The sequence below is a fragment of the Nicotiana tabacum genome, chromosome 9, assembly GCF_000715075.1.
Source record: "Nicotiana tabacum cultivar K326 chromosome 9, ASM71507v2, whole genome shotgun sequence".
Classification (NCBI taxonomy): domain Eukaryota; kingdom Viridiplantae; phylum Streptophyta; class Magnoliopsida; order Solanales; family Solanaceae; genus Nicotiana; species Nicotiana tabacum.
This window is the reverse complement of record NC_134088.1, coordinates 69,091,494-69,107,753: the sequence shown is the minus strand read 5'-3', so window position 1 is coordinate 69,107,753 and position 16,260 is coordinate 69,091,494. Positions and strand designations below refer to the sequence as shown.

At 37.9% G+C, this 16,260-nt stretch overlaps 3 protein-coding genes and 1 long non-coding RNA gene across 6 annotated transcripts; 2 read left to right on the top strand and 2 right to left on the bottom strand.

Annotated features, from left to right (window-relative positions):
• The first annotated feature begins 505 nt into the window (after positions 1 to 505).
• Positions 506 to 3,506, top strand: LOC107771251 (uncharacterized). 3 transcript variants are annotated; one of them, XM_016590593.2, is made up of 4 exons: positions 506 to 662; positions 1,949 to 2,128; positions 2,835 to 2,960; positions 3,081 to 3,506. In XM_016590593.2, the coding sequence occupies exons 2-4, from the start codon at positions 1,956 to 1,958 to the stop codon at positions 3,259 to 3,261; spliced, it is 480 nt and encodes a 159-aa protein (XP_016446079.1). In that variant the 5' UTR covers positions 506 to 662; positions 1,949 to 1,955; the 3' UTR covers positions 3,262 to 3,506. The 3 variants fall into 3 exon arrangements, with proteins under 3 accessions (XP_016446079.1, XP_075077832.1, XP_075077833.1); XM_075221731.1 differs by having other exon boundaries at positions 566 to 662; positions 1,916 to 2,128; XM_075221732.1 differs by lacking the exon at positions 506 to 662 and adding an exon at positions 707 to 1,314.
• Positions 3,507 to 4,989: 1,483 nt separating this feature from the next.
• On the top strand, positions 4,990 to 7,896 carry LOC107771250 (putative polyamine transporter At3g19553). The gene is made up of 2 exons (XM_016590592.2): positions 4,990 to 6,538; positions 6,970 to 7,896. The coding sequence occupies exons 1-2, from the start codon at positions 5,577 to 5,579 to the stop codon at positions 7,502 to 7,504; spliced, it is 1,497 nt and encodes a 498-aa protein (XP_016446078.1). The 5' UTR covers positions 4,990 to 5,576; the 3' UTR covers positions 7,505 to 7,896.
• A 375-nt stretch (positions 7,897 to 8,271) lies between these two features.
• On the bottom strand, positions 8,272 to 9,333 carry LOC107771252 (uncharacterized). The gene is made up of 2 exons (XR_001644787.2): positions 8,939 to 9,333; positions 8,272 to 8,515 (listed from the first exon to the last, which is right to left on the bottom strand). It is a non-coding gene; the product is annotated as an uncharacterized LOC107771252 (long non-coding RNA).
• Positions 9,334 to 13,309: 3,976 nt separating this feature from the next.
• On the bottom strand, positions 13,310 to 13,840 carry LOC107771255 (uncharacterized). The gene has a single exon (XM_016590595.1). The coding sequence runs from the start codon at positions 13,838 to 13,840 to the stop codon at positions 13,310 to 13,312; it is 531 nt and encodes a 176-aa protein (XP_016446081.1).
• Between the last annotated feature and the right edge of the window lie 2,420 nt (positions 13,841 to 16,260).

Here is a 16,260-nt window from a genome sequence, read left to right as displayed (position 1 = left end):
AAAAGACTAAATCAAAAACTTATAAAAAATATTTAAGACAAGAAAAAATAGAGTGAAATGAATGAGAGGTCATTGCTAGAAAAACAAAAAAGGGAAAAATTAATTAAAAAAGAAAATAAAAAAGAAACTGAAAAATAGTGCATTATTGTATTAGAAAGAAAAATAAAGTGCAAAAATAACAGCAAAATGGGGGGAAAGTGAAAATTTTTTAAAAAAAGGTGAGAAAACATAAAAAAAATAAGAAAAAGAAAAAAAAGGGCGAGGGCTGAGATGAAGTTTGTACATAGGAAAGGTGGAGGCATACATGTAATAAAATCTTTAAAAGAAGCCTTAATGACGTATAAATTATTTTTCGGCTATCAAATATAAATAGTTTTTGGTGCGGGGTAAAAGTAAAAAAAAAACTTTTTATTTTTCAAAATAGGGTGAAGTTAATATTTAGCCGGTCGATCAAAAATAATTTCATCGACCAGTCAAATATACATAAAGTATGCATTTATTATATATAAAATATATATTATATAGTAATATACAAAATTATATTTTTTGATTATTTTTTAGAGCGGTATACACAGAATCTGGCCCAAATCGCAAGGTGATTTTTGGCCAGTTTCAAATTAGTTGCTATTGCCTTGACACCACAGCGAAATAGTTCGTCTCAGGTATCTGTTCATCTTCCCATCTCTTGTGAATCAAAATCATTAACCCCTTTTCAATTGAGTTTTTCACGTCAAATTCTACTGGATTTTTATTTATTTGGGTATTGTTAAACTTAAAGTTAGTAAAAAAAAACCTTTTCTTTTAGAACACTCCTGATTTGAGGCAAATCGCAAATTATTTTGGTATTGGAATGAATAGGCCCAAATAGAAATAGTGCAGAATTGTTACAACATAACTCATACGGCTGATCCCAATTGGTTTGATGATTGATTGTAAAAGGGGAATCGGTGTAAATGTGCTAACATGTGTGGGATCCGATTATGAACTTCAAGAGGAATGAATTGTCCTATCACAGAAGTATTACTCAAGTATCATTTATGAATAGATGATTAAAAGGATATTTACTTGATTCTGAGGACATGAGTGACATTCTATTGAAAAATTTAGATGGTTCAGCTCAGTGACTCTGTTTGAAAGGCTGCTCAGAGTTTGCATCTTTCTTAACTTTTTTCTTTTTGGAACACCAGGAAAACCTGCAGCCGCTACAGGCTCACCCACAGGGTGAGCACCCTGTGGCGAGCACTCTGTGCGCACTGGGTAAACCCCCTCTGTGTAATAGCCTGCAAACCACACCCGGGATGTAAACCGAACTAGGCAAGTCCTGTGTGACAGACTCAGACCCAGAAGGCATTGAGGGTGCATCTTTCTTAATTTGATAGCACCAAATTCAACACTTTGTAACCTTTTGTATGTTTGGGGGTCACGGGAACGAAGTCCTTCTGAACTTATGTTTGTTTATCCGTGTTCAAGTTTTGTTGCATTTACTCTTTATATCTTAGCACTGTGCATTCATAAGTTTTTATTGGTATATCTTTTAGTATTACATTTGGGCTTGTAAGTGTAGTTGCTTTGGAGGGCTTAACTTAACTTTGTCATGTCGTGGTGCTGTTGTCTCAATGTTTTCTACTCTTTTGTTTTCTTTTCTTTTTAATTACTAAATCTTTATACGCTTATGTCATTCAACTATTAAATAGGATATTCTTCCATTTGGTTGTATATAAAAAAGGTAGAAAAAAAGATTCAAAAATGTTCATTCAATTGATTGGTATCTTAATCTTTGCTAACTAATAATCATTTTACCCAGACAAGATCTTACATGCTAATCATTTCACATCCTTGATTTTCAAAATCCTCTTTCATCATAATAGCATATCTGATACGAAATGATATTTCAACTTTGTGTGGTTCCTTTCAGAAATGTGGCTAACACAGCATAATTTGTCCACAGTTGATCCATGGCTAATGAAGCTTCTTCGTCGACTTCACTTACCGTTGATGAAGAAGATGAGATACTGATGCTCTATGGGTCCGAATCTGGTTGGGTTGAGCCCCTAAGTTACTGTGATCACCTGACTTCTTTATCCTCCGATCTCACTCACATTCCAACTCCAGACACTCCTTGCAACAGGTTCATCTTCCTACAGCCCTAATCTCTTTTGAACTTATAGAATCCAGTACATGTAATAAACAATTTTAAGGCTATTAGATTTTCAATGTTTAGCTACTCAAAATTTATATCCAGATTAAAGTGCCATGAATTGAAATGTCATGTCTAAAATGTTGCTACATTTCACAGTTTCAAGTACCCCATAATATAGGTGCTGCAACAGTCTTCCTTTTCTCCTAGAACCTTAGACCATTTCTCTATTTGAGAAGCCCAAAGACGTGGACAGAGAAGAAGTATGGACTTGTTTCAAGGTTGATGAAGCATATGTGACTTTATCTTGTTTTAGAAAAATAACATTTTTTACTCCTCTAAAGTTTATTGATTAATATCCTTATGGTTCTAAAAGGTAATTTTTCCATTTTGTGTATTATTTCATACTCACTAGCTTATTAAGGAAAGTAGTGGCTAGTCACTCTCAATTCTGTTGTTTTTAACTCTATATATTGGAATTAATAGCCCATACAAGGTGTAGTTGCATGTATTTATAGACTTCCATCCATCTGTATGATAATCACGTATAGTTATTCCAATCTCAGGAAAGACTAGTTTTTATTTTCTACGGCTGACTTTACTATTAAACCTTCTATGCTGGCTTGAGTTAGCTAAATGGATATTGTTTTTAGAAGCAAAGAAATTTGGTGACAGTGTGTGAATTTGTTTTTGTAAGGTGTCAACACCCAGCAGAGAACTGGCTATGTTTGTGCTGCAAGGAGGTTCTTTGCAGTCGATTTGTTAATAAGCACATGCTCGAGCATTACAAGCAGAGCAATCACTCTATTGCACTCAGCTTTAGGTAACTTCTCTGACAACACAATACTACTTTTTGTCAATTCATTTGTCTTTGTGAATACGCACATGTTTGAGCTAAAGATGTACGTTTTTACTGGAATTTCCTTTTCCTTTTCTGGAGCAGTGATTTATCAGTATGGTGTTTCTCCTGCAATGCATATTTAGATGCTCAAGTAATAATGCCATTGCAGTCTGTTCATTTCACTGCCTACGTACTAAAGTTTAATGAACCTCCACCTTTACGAGCAGCGGAGTGTATAGAAATTGCAGGTAACAGAGCAGAGGGTTCTACGTCTGGGAACTAATCATTCCCTCTTCTCTTTAATGCTTGTGATGTTAGGTTGTTCAAAGATTTTCTTCAAACTGATTTCTCCTATAGGAAAATGGGTTAAGAGAGGATTAATTTTGGATCATGGCATCTTTATCTTAGATATTGCCATATTAGCTACTTCTTTTTATGTAAGCGAAATAGTTTGTTGAATAGACTGAGCACCAAGAAGTTACTTTCAATAAGCAAAAGTTTCAGTTAATACATCTGAACTTTACAAAAGTGATGGGTGTTGCTTTCCCTTCAAAACATTTTTTATTCCTTTCTAAACACCACCCATCGTATGCCGAAAAGATTCAGGAGCATTCACCGCATCTGAATACCTTTTTGCTTCATTGAGTTATTATCAGTTAAATTCAATAAATTGTATCACGTTTTAAAATCTAATTACAGCAAAGCTGTTGTGAGCGTAAAACTAAGGACAATTAAGTTCCCCTAAGGTTACCATCCGAACCAAATTATTATTGACAGGTAGTACAAGAAGGCTATTGGTAAAGCTAGTTTTGTAAAGTATAGCTGGAAAAATTGTCTGAGTGCTTTCGAAGTTTAAAGTCTATCACAACCAAATACGGTAGACACAACTCACTTTTTAATGTCAAAGGTTAAAACTTTGTACAATAGCCAGCGGTTATAGGCTTTCATCTTGGAAGAGTGTGATTCAACGTGTTTTACCCCATGACGCATCGATCACAGGGAAACTGTAGGCTTTGTCTCAAACAGCCAAAAGTGCCTTAAAAAAAAAAAGATATCCAGTAAAAAGAGGGAAGCACAAGTTGGAGTAAGAATGGGAACAATGTAAGATACGTCTGAAGACAAAGGATTAGAGTTAAGAAGTGTGGTTTTGCTGGTAAAATTGGGCTACTCTCTATTAATCTGGACATCTTTGTAAATTGACACAAGAAGAGGTTATCAAGTGGAGTTGCGTAAATTGGATATGATTATCATCTTCAAGAATTCAAAGAGATAAAGAACAGCATTGAAGAGCCCCGGATTCCAAATTTTTAGCCAGTATGTCAACATGGATGATACAGGGAAAGAAATTACAAAAATGATCTAAGGTGCAAAAACTTATAGTATATGCTAGAGCTATTACTAATAACTTCGTTAACAAAAAACTAATGAAATTGTTGACAACGAGAAATTGTGCGCTTCTCCCAAGGAGATCTGCAACTTTTCCAAAACTTCAATGGCATTTAGTGATTGAAATATAAAAATAACGGAGATATTGGAATATCATTCGTTCACTTTCCTGTCGCTGTATGTAAAAAGATAAAGGGATCGAGTGTAAATGTGCAATTTAAAAGTCAAGACCAGAAGCAAGTTGTGGCTCACCATTCCTGGCGAGAGAATCAAAGAACGACCCGGTCCTTTCTGCAAAGCACGTGCATGACACATATTCTCATTTTGTCAACTCTGTCCACTTCTTCCTCGCAGTGAATTCAACAAGAAAAAAAGAGAGATGATATTTTTATAAGGGAAAAGGGTCAAACTTACCCTTTTACTCTCCCATATTATTTATATTTAATTTCTATTATATTATCCGGTCAAATTTATCCTTACTATTATACTATCCGACCTGATATATCTCTATCATTTACAAATTTTTAAAAATTATCCCCCAGTCCTAACGGATTGTCCATAAAATGTAACAAACTGAAGACACCAAATAAAATGTACATCTTCACCTGCCATTGAACAAAATATGCCAGTAGTTAGAACATGTAAAATATTCCTATAAATAACATTGCTTAGTACAACCAAGACTTGTTAGAATTTAGGACAAACCTCAAAGAAGTGAAGTAAAAATAATGTACCAGTATGATACAGGAAAATATTTATTAACATGAAACTTACCATCTTGAACTTAAACTAAAGCTCTCTCTTATTCCTAACATAAACACATAATATCAAGGAAATCTTCAACTTTTTACTGCATAATTCCTTTTTATGATCATTCAAGTATTGAAAATTATCTATTAAAGTAACTTTTGTTTATTTTAGAACAACAAAATCACTCAACTCTAGAGAGTTATCCTACAAAGTGTTTTAGCCGGAAAAGTGATGTCTCCCAAGGATAAAAGTGGCGTCTCTCAAAAAAATCAAATTTGAGTGATTTTATTGTCCTAAAATAAATAAAAGTAACTTTAGTAGGTAATTCACATAATAATACTTAAGGAATTCTCTTTACACATGCTATATAGCACCCAAATACTTTCCATAGAATTAGGATCTCCAGATTCGCAATCTTGGGGTTGACTTTTTCTCCTTCCCATCTTATGTTAATCTGAGGGAATGGTGAATGATGTCAAGAACACTGCAACAATCAAGAAAAATCCAAAACTAACTTTATTGCCTCTTATTGCTCTGATTTTCTATGAAGTTTCAGGGGGGCCTTTTGGTGTAGAAGATTCAGTTAAAGCAGGGGGTGGCCCTTTGCTAGCTTTACTTGGTTTCGTGATTTTCGCTTTAATTTGGAGCATACCTGAAGCACTAATCACAGCTGAGCTAGCCACAAGTTTCCCTGAAAATGGTGGCTATGTCATTTGGATATCTTCAGCTTTTGGCCCTTTCTGGGGCTTTCAAGAAGGCTTCTGGAAATGGTTTAGTGGTGTCATGGATAATGCTCTTTACCCTGTATTGTTCCTCGATTACTTGAAGCATTCGTTGCCTCTTTTTAATCACTTGGTTGCAAGAATTCCAGCCCTGTTAGTTATTACAGTGTCTTTGACGTACTTGAATTATAGAGGCCTCCATATTGTTGGTTCTTCAGCTGTTTTGCTTGCAAGTTTTTCCCTTTTTCCGTTTGTTGTAATGGCGATTCTCTCGATTCCTCGGATCAGACCAGGACAGTGGATTGTTGTGGATTTCAACAAGGTTGAATGGAGAGGGTACTTTAATACCATGTTTTGGAATCTTAATTACTGGGATAAGGTCAGTACTTTAGCAGGGGAGGTTGAAGACCCTAGTAGAACGTTTCGAGACGCGTTGCTCGCGGCTGTAGTTTTGGTGGTTTGTTCGTATATTATTCCACTACTGGCTGCAACAGGAGCTTTAAAGTCTAATCCTAGTGAGTGGAGTGATGGTTATTTTGCAGAAGCTGGAATGTTGATTGGTGGCGTTTGGCTGAAATGGTGGATCCAGGCTGCAGCTGCAATGTCTAATTTGGGGTTGTTTGAAGCTGAAATGAGTAGTGATGCCTTCCAACTTCTTGGGATGAGCGAAATGGGAATGCTTCCTTCTATATTTGCTTCGAGGTTTGAGCAATTTCCCCATTGATTCTTTTTATGATGTTTCTAATAGTAAGCATTTGTAAATTACTACAAGATAGAGCTTTTCCTAGCATGACCTAGTGATATTAGAGCTTCAAATGCTCCGCGAAAAGAGGAAATATAAGTAAAACTACCTTCATCTTAGGCTCTTAGATATTTATTTAACTGAGATGATTAAAAGTAGGGAATCTTAGTGTGTCCCAGTTGATGGAATTCCAGTACATTGATCTGGTTAGGAAATATGCAGTATGATAAAAGATGAAAAGAACTCTTAACTTGTTATTTATGGTTTTTATAAATTAAACCGGACATTTGAGTATCAACCAAAAGAGGGAGAAGGCAAATTTACAGGTTGGCCTTTTTGGCATTGTGAGTCTATTATCACAAGATAAGTCACTATACTTCAAATCTTGCAGATCAAAATATGGGACACCCACTATCAGCATCTTATGCTCCGCAACAGGTGTGATCTTTCTGTCATGGATGAGTTTTCAAGAAATCTTGGAATTTCTTAACTTCCTCTATTCAGTAGGAATGCTTCTCGAGTTTGCAGCCTTCATAAAATTAAGGATAGTGAAGCCTGATCTTCACAGACCTTATAAGGTCCCCTTTCAAACATTTGGAGCAACGGCGATTTGCCTTCCACCAGCTTTGTTGCTTCTTTTTGTCATGTATCTGGCTTCGTTAAAGACATATATAGTAAGTGGCTCAGTCATTATTCTGGGGTTATTCTTGTATCCTGCCATAGTTCATGCAAAGGAGAAAAACTGGTGCCATTTTATTAGTACAGATGAACCATTAGGACATTCTAACGATATTCTTGAGGACCAATCAGCAGCTACTGAACTTGATCAGGTTGTTGCTGATGAGGCATCTCTTAGCCTACTCGGACACTCTAAGAAAGTACAGGATTCTGAAACCTTGTCACAAGAAATCTCAACAGTGGATTAGAACATACTTTCATATTTCATGTACATTTTATTTATACTAGAAGGAACGAGAGCCTAGGCGCAATGGTAAGAGTTGTCGTCGTGTGACCAGGAGGCCAGGGGTTTGGAAACAACCTCTTTCAGAAATACAAAGTAAGACTGTACAATAGATCTATTAAATATTGGTCTGGCCCTTTTCCAGAACCTGCGCATACCTGGAGCTTAGTACCCCAGGCTTCCCTTTTTGCGATTTGTATTTACATAGTTCAAGCTTGAAAAGATATGCTATAAATGGAATGAGACACTATGGGAGGAAAGTCTCAAAATATATGTAGACCCTTTAAATGCCTTGTTGTACCTGATGTGGAACACTATATAACTTATTAATACCAACTCCTCTCATCTTTCTTCCAACTCTTTCTTCTTCTTCTTCCAACTTGGTTTAGGAAAATTATCTGTATCGGTCAATCTTAAAGTTTTTAGCTCTGGATGCTCTTTTATATATGTGTATGTTCTCTCCATGTGTAATAGGAGTAATTGAAAAGGTTCCTGGTGATCAATGAGACTTTTGACATTCCTCCTCATCTATTATTTTTGAGGAAAAAAAAAAGACTATCAAATTTACAGTTTAGAGAGAAGTAGAGCAAGTTTAGAAAAAAAGGATTTCATTTATGGTGGGCAATCCATTGGGATTTGGGAATGGACTAAGAATGAATATAGATCTATCAAACTGGTCTTGAATTCTTTGCCTTTCTTAGAGAAATACAACAAAACCAACAACTAAAATTTCAGAAACTTTGTCTGTTGATTGCTGCCAGTTGCCTATTTAATGAATTCACTACTGAAGCCGATGCTTGTATTAATAAAAAAGGCAAAAATGAAAGACATCCTTCAAGGGAACCATCAGTTCCAAATTACCACAGGAGGGAAAGGAAAGAACAAAGAAGGAAGATAATAGTGCTGCTTCCCATGAATTATTCTTGCTCTTCTTCATTTTGTAGCCACCCATGTTTCTCCTTTGATAACAGGACAACTTCCATTTTGTTGGCAAAAGTTAGAAACTTTAGTATTACCAGCAGAAAGCACAAGTTTTTAGAAATTCCTCGTCCGTAGAAAATTGAACAAGAACAAGATATATGTGGAAATGCAAAAGCTTGCATGTGAAGCGGTTCTAGTTATGTTTGAGCCGTACATCTCGTAACTACAGTATACACTATTCTCAGCGCCCTAAATTTTCTCTGTACTTGTTCTTTTAGGATTTAAATGTCTTGCCTGCGTAATGATGCATCATGGGATTGGCATTGTGCTAAAGTAAAGAAGTCTATGTCCTATCCTGATTGGAGTATAATTTAATTCTCATTGCAAGCATGTAATAGATACAATAAACGACACAATCAGGTAAACCAAACAGCATAGAAGCAGGAAATTAAGCTTATATGATGACAGGAAATCTTACCTTATTAATTGTTCCAATTGGAAATACTGAATAAATCACACAGGTCCATCTCCTTGGCGTGGCTTAACTTAATGCAAGCGGCTTAATCATAACCTATGCCCATATTCGAGCCATTTCTGCAGCAAAATACAAGTTGTCACTGTCAAGTAAATGTTAAAGATAATGAATACCTTTTTCTTTTACTTCAGCCGCTCTTCTCTTGTATTATCTCTTTAGAATTTTCCCCCTTGTGAGTTGCTTTCTTCGCTTCCTTTTGTTAACAGGTGAATCTAGAGATAATCGACATTGACAAAGAGATGATCGAACCCTAACACGTAGCTGTACAAAGAGATATTTGGGAGAAAATGTGAAGAGTATTATTTCCAAAAAAGAATTGTTCCTCTAATACATTGTAAGAGGTCTCATATGTACACCATACAATTGGGCCGTTCACTTAATGGGCCAAAATAAGAATAACATAATTACAGATGGGCTGGCCCATCTTGACTACTTAACACTACTAACTTCAGCTCCAACACCCCCCGACAAGCTGGAAGGGCTGGCCATTCCAAGCTTGGGAAGAAAAGCCTGTTGCTGCACACCAAGCAAAGATTTAGTAAATATATCAGCAAGTTGAGCAAATATAGAAATAGAATGCAACAAAACCAAACCATCAGACAAGGCATCCCGTACAAAATGGCAATCCACCTCGATATGTTTGGTCCGCTCGTGAAAGACGGGATTCTTGGCTATATTGACTGCAGCTTAATTATCACAGTACAAAGCAACAAGGCTGAGATTATCCACACCCAGCTCACCCAGCAATCGAACTACCCAAGTAACTTCAGCTACCAACAAACGAACAGCTCTATACTCTGCTTCAACAGAGGACAAAACAAGAGTAGGCTGCTTTTTGGACTTCCAAGAAACTGGGCAGCCTCCAAGAAACAACACAAAACCAGAAACACACTTTCTACTATCGGCACAACTAGCCCAGACATAGTCACAAAAACCATGCAAAGAAAAATCAGGATTGCTAGAAAGCATAATACCCAAATCAGAGGTGCTAGCCACATATCTAAGAACATGATAAGCAGCCTCCAAATGAGGAACTCTAGGAGCAGACATATATTGACTCAGGTATGGTATGTTGCAAGTAATTAAGTTTGCCTACCAACTTTCTGTAGACAGAGGGATCAGGTAGCAAATCCCCAACTTCAGTTGACAACTTGACATGAAAGTCTAAGGGGGCTACCACAGGTGTAACTGCAGAATATTGAAAATCAGAGAGCAAATCCAAAGCAAACTTATGTTGACTGATCAAGTATCCTTGAGGCATTTTAATAACCTCAAGCCCAAGGAAATAGTGAATCTCACCAAGGTCCTTGATCTTAAACTGGGCATCTAAGAACTCTTTCAAAGAAGTCAACTCAGACACAGCATCCCCAGCCAATAGTATATCATCCACGTAAACAACTACTACAGTGAGATGAGCCCCCTTTAATTTTCTGAATAGGGAATAGTCATTCATGCTAGGTTGGAAACCCTTAGATTGAAGAGCAGGGGAAAGCTTAGCATACCATTGCCTTGAGGCTTGCCTAAGGCCATAAAGGGACTTATTTAATTTGCAAGCTAATGAATAAATAGGAACAGAGGTAGAGGTGGAAACAACCAAGCCTTGAGAGATTTTCATGAATACCTCTTCATCCAAAACTCCATGGAGGAAAGCATTGTTGACATCAAGTTGGTACACAACCCAATTCCTTTTAATGGCTACAGATAGGAGACATTTAATAGTTGTCAATTTAAGCACACGAGAGAAAGTTTCAGTGAAGTCTACTCCTTCTAACTGATTATCACCCCTAATCACCAACCTAGTTTTGTATCTTTCAACTGAACCATCAGCCCTCTGTTTTATCTTATAGACCCATTTGCAAGGGATGACTTTCTTACTAGGAGGTAGAGGAAGAATATCCCAAGTATTGTTAGCCTCCAAAGCTTAAAACTCTTTCATAATAGCCTTCGGCCAAACAGGATTGGAGGCAGCTTGATGGTAAAATTATGGTTCTTGCAAACAAAGATCAGAGGGTGAAGGAACCTTAGAACTAGAGGCAGAGAAACAAACATAGTCACCAAGGTAGGAAGGAGGATTGTGAGTTCTTAAAGACCTTCTCAGTACAGGAGGAAGAACAGGAGAAGGAGAGGAAGGACTAAGAGTACTACAAGGCGAAGAAGAGGGATCAGAAGAACCAGGAGGAGAAATAGGAGTAGAACAACTATGGCCAGGATGACTAACAGGACTAGGAGAGGAAGAAGGGACTGAAGAGGGAGAGAAAGTAGAAGGAGGAAATAAATGAATAGAATCAGGAGAAGAGTGAAGAAAGACAGTTTCATGAAAGACAACATCTCTGGAGCGGAAAATACTGGAATTGGACAATGATAGTAGTTTATAACTCTTCTTGCCAGCACTGTAACCAAGAAAAATAGATGGAATGGATCTTGATTTGAATTTATCTCTATATGGTTTGGGGACTGCAGCAAAGCAAAGGCAACCAAATGTCCTAAAGTGAGTGACAGAAGGAGCAATACCATAGAGTAACTCAAAAGGAGCCTTGTTATTTAACAAAGGTGAGGGAAATCTATTTATGAGGTAAGTGGCAGTCAAGATACACTCACCCCAATACTTAACAGGGAGTTTGGACTGAAATAGAAGTGCCCTAGGAGTTTCAAGAAGGTGTTTATGTTTCCTCTCCACAACACCATTTTGTTGTGGTGTATGTGGACAGTAGGTTTGGTGTAGAATTCCATGGGCAGAGAAGAAGGACTGAGCTGCTGAGCTAGAACCCAACTCAAAGGCATTATCAGACCTCACTACTTTGACCAAGGCATCAAATTGACTCTTGATCATTAGCACAAAGGACTGTAACAAGGTGAAAGCACTGCTCTTTGAAGATAGTAAAAGTGTCCAGGTAGCCCTAGAGAAATCATCCACAATAGTCATAAAGTATTTGAACCCATTATATGTTTGTGTGTGATAAGGTCCCCAAAGATCTATGTATATTAGTTGAAAAGGAGAAGTGCAGTGTATTTTACTTTCAGGAAAGGGAAGCCTTTGTTGCCTAGCCTTGGGGCAAATAGGACACAAAAATGTTTGTTTCTTTCGCAGTTTATCAAACAAGAAAGGAGTAGACTTCATTTTATTAAAGGGCATGTGTCCAAGTCTCAGATGCCAAGAATGGTCAAAAGACAACACATGAAATTGAATAGCATAAGAAACATCAGCATTCACAGATACAGAAGATGCAAGATTAGAAGTAGAACTACTGCTCTTATTCAAATCATGCAAAGTGGAGGCAGTAATGGTATTTACAAATGAAGGGTGAAAAGTAGACTTAGATGCAACAAGGTTTACATGATTGAGAATATAGAGCCCATTCTGAAGACTACCAAGAGACACTGGCTTCTTCAGAGAAAGACCCTGCAAAACACAAGCAATAGAGGAGAAATAATCCAAACAATTCAGTTGTAAAACTAGTTGAGCAAGGAAAATGAGATTATACTGAAACGAGGGCACTAAGAGAACATGAGTTAGAGCTATTTCAGAGGACAAGGTAAGAGTACATGTGCAAGTCACCTTTACCTTATAACCATTTGGTAAAGTGATGAGATAAGGTAAGACTAGAGGTTTAATGTCAGTTAGAAAGGAAGAGTGTGGGGTCATGTGATGGGTTGCCCCCGAATCTATGATCCAAGGGCTATCTTCTACCCTAGAAAAATTGCAAGAAAGCAAACCATAAGATTTGAAATTAGGATTACCTATCAGACCTGTAAAGTTGGCAAAACCAGCAGAGATCTCTTGTGATGTCCCAGAAGCTCGAGAATGCAGAAGACTCAATAATTGATCAAACTGTTCCTTGGTTATACTAGAGATCCCACCATTAGATTGAACTATTTTATTATCACCAGTAGAATTTTCAGGGTGCCCAATGGGTTGAGAATCTGACACTTGAGCAAATGTTGTAGTCCGTTTGAACTTAGTCTGAAAACTAGGAGGATAACCATGAAGCTTGTAGCATTTGTCAATCTGATGACCAGGCTTCTTGCAATATCGACAAATAATATTGTTCTTTCTAGAAGGGTCGAGACCAGCTCTTTGAGAGTCAAAATTAACTCTTTGAGAGAATGGCTTCTGAACACCAGTAGAGAAGGCAACAGGATTAGAATTGAGAGATGGCACATTAGCTTGAATACCAGACTGGCTCTCCTCATTAATAAGCATCAAGTACATACTATCCACATCAGGTAAAGGTTTCATCATAAGTATGTTTCTCCTAATAGTGGGATATGATTCGTTCAAACCCATTAAAAATTGATGAACCTTCTGTTCTTCATCTAACCTTTAGTAGGTCTCCTTGCATCCACAAACACAATCAGGATATGATACAGAGAAAGAAAGCTCATCCCAAAGATTTTTAATTCTGTTAAAATATGATAAAATGCTTGAAGAACCTTGGGTAATCGAGGAAATTTACTTACGAATCTGAAAAATCTTAATTCCACTAGCTTGACAAATCTACGCTCAATCTCCTTCCAAAGTTTTTCAGCACTTTCAGTGTACATCACAGTCTCCCTAATTTCCCTATCTAAACTATTTAGGATCCAGGCTACAACCATATCGTTATACCTAATCCAAGGTTCGAACAAAAGAGAGGTAGAACTAGGTCGTGCAACTGTCCCATTGATCAGCCCCAGTTTATTCTTACATGAGAGGCCTAACAACATTCCTCGATGCCAACTTCCACAGCTAGTGCCATCAAAAGTCGTGGTCACCAAAATTGTACCAGGTGAATCAGACGGAAGCAGATATAATGGAGAGGAATGTGTCACAGTAGAATTATCAGTTACACCAGAACTACTAGACATGTCTTCGACAGTCGAACCCATAGAAAAAGAAAGTATAGCAGAATTTGATAGAAATCAAAATTAGAGTTTCAAATTATGAGAAAAATCAACAAATTTGCCTCAAATCTTCCCAGATTCTCAGGTGTGTAAATTCTGCCAGTTCTAGTCATACCTTGCACGATACCTGTTTCTTCCATTTTGTCTTTTCCCTTTCTTCTTGCTTTTACAACATAATCCCATGGGACGGCATCAAACTTGTACGATGGTGTGGGAGCTACTATTACAGTGAATGGTGTAGCTACCTCAACTTCAAATAGCGCCTGGGTTTGTACCACAACTGGAGTGAGGGTGACCGGAGAATTTTTAGGAGTGTCCCCATCTCGAATGAGTCCGATGGACCCCTCCCGATCCGATTACTCGTCAGTTTCTATCATGTTCACTCCCACACATCTGTGATCCGGGAGAGGGTTATTGTTGATATTCAGTACAACTTCCTTTGCTTGAATAACCTTAGTGTCGATCAATGCCTGAATCTTATCTTTCAATGTGCAGCATGGTATGACCCTTTATGCCTGAATGATAAGCACATGTTTTGTTACGGTTGATCCATTGGGAAGGATTTTCCACAACAATAGCAGGAATATGGGTGATGTAACCAGCGACCTTCAGTCTCTGATGCAGTTGGGCTATGGGTTCAGCAATTGGGGTGTATTGTCTAGGAGTTCTGCGGTCAAAATGTGGATGTGGCATTGGGTAGTTTTAGCGGTCGGGTGGAGGTGAATGGTAATATGCAGGTTGAGGTTTGTAGGTATGGTAGGTGGTGGCAGGGTATTGGTATTTTGGGGGTGAAGGTTGATATGTAGATGGAGGTGTTTGGTATGTGAGGGGATACTTAGGGCCATGTGCTACCATCATATTACCCACTTCTTTCTTCTGTGAAATACCTCCTGATTGTAAGGCTTTATTTGTGGCTTGCAGCGCCTCAAAATTAGTCACCATCCCGCTCTTGATTCCTTTTTCTATTCTCTCTCCCAACTTGATGATGTCTGAGAACTATGATTCTCGATGACCATCAATCATTCATAATATTGCAGATCTTGAGCTCTAACAAAGAACTTGTTCATTTGTTCTTCGTCGAGTGCGGGCCTTACCTTTGCGGCCTCTGATCTCCAATAAGTAGCATACTCATGGAAGGTTTTTGTCGGCTTCTTCTTGAGGTTTTGAATATAGAAAATATATGGCGCATTTTCTTTGTTGAACCTGAATCTGTCCATGAAGTCTGATGCCATACTTACCCAATTTACCCATTTCTTTGGGTTTTAACTGATATACCAAGACAAGGAATCTCCTGTAAGACTTCGCATGAACAACTTCATGCGGATTTGTTCATTCTTACCTATTCCTATAAGCTTGCCATAGTATGTTCGTAGATGCACCTTCGGATCACCAGTGCCATCGAACATTTCAAAATTTGGAGGTTTGTAACCCTCTGGCAGTTCCACATGTGGCTAAATACACAAATCTTCATAATTCAGACCTTCTACGCCTTTCCCACCTTCAACACTCTGGACTCTCCCTATGAGTTTCTTGAGTTCCTCCGCCATGTTTCTAATGAACATGTCCTTCTCAGTCAGTTCGGGTATGTATAGGGTTTTCTATGGGGTATGGAGTAGGGTTTTCACATATATCGGATTGCTTTGATAAGTTCCTGGAACTTGGATATATGGGTGGTCGTTGGTTGAATTTTGTGGATTAGAGTAGGTTGCAGTACATTTTGGGGAGCGTGATAAGTAGTGGTTTGCAGGTATTGAGTTTGATAATAGTAATGTTATTGAGGGGTTTGCACTGGTGGTGGGTTAAGGTTCTGGGGAGGTACGGGATTATGATACTGGTGTGGTGTAGGAGGATTTGGAGCTATGGGTAGTGGATTCTGGTTTTGTTTATTTTGTGGCGGTGTTTGGTTCTGGGTAGAACTGGGTTTTGCTGGTTGATGTCGGGAATATTGAGAGTAAGGGAAAAGTTTGCCAGATTTTGGACCTTCTCAAGCTCGCCCTGTAGTTCCAGGATTTTCTGCTCCAAATATAAGACTAACTCATTCTACCCCGGAGTGCTTCTACCATCTAAAGTTTCAACATTTTCCACCACAACAACATTATCTTTTCGGATACCACTTAAATCATCCATTTTCTCTTTGCCCTTGCTTTTGCTTTTCGGGTCGCTAGGTGGAGGAGGAGGTGGAGGACCTCTGGATCTCGTGTGGTATGCTGATGATGTCATTATGCACGAACCAACCTTTGAGAATGGGAATAATCAAAAAGAAAGAAAAAATAAAAGGTAACCAAGTCAGCAAGGTGAAATAAAAAGTGTTCACAATATTTAAACATGTTTCACAAAGTCATGCAATAATTCGCGTCCTAATTTGGGGGACCTCATTGTGCTTG

What these genes read in the sequence shown, in the direction of transcription:
- LOC107771251 (XM_016590593.2), top strand. Translation starts at nt 1,956, where the DNA reads ATGGCTAATGAAGCTTCTTCGTCGACTTCACTTACCGTTGATGAAGAA. An exon ending in CCAGACACTCCTTGCAACAG is followed by an intron (nt 2,129 to 2,834) that starts GTTCATCTTCCT and finishes TGTTTTTGTAAG; the next exon opens with GTGTCAACACCCAGCAGAGA. An exon ending in TCTATTGCACTCAGCTTTAG is followed by an intron (nt 2,961 to 3,080) that starts GTAACTTCTCTG and finishes TTTCTGGAGCAG; the next exon opens with TGATTTATCAGTATGGTGTT.
- LOC107771250 (XM_016590592.2), top strand. Translation starts at nt 5,577, where the DNA reads ATGGTGAATGATGTCAAGAACACTGCAACAATCAAGAAAAATCCAAAA. An exon ending in CCTTCTATATTTGCTTCGAG is followed by an intron (nt 6,539 to 6,969) that starts GTTTGAGCAATT and finishes CAAATCTTGCAG; the next exon opens with ATCAAAATATGGGACACCCA.
- LOC107771255 (XM_016590595.1), bottom strand. Translation starts at nt 13,840, where the DNA reads ATGTCTAGTAGTTCTGGTGTAACTGATAATTCTACTGTGACACATTCC.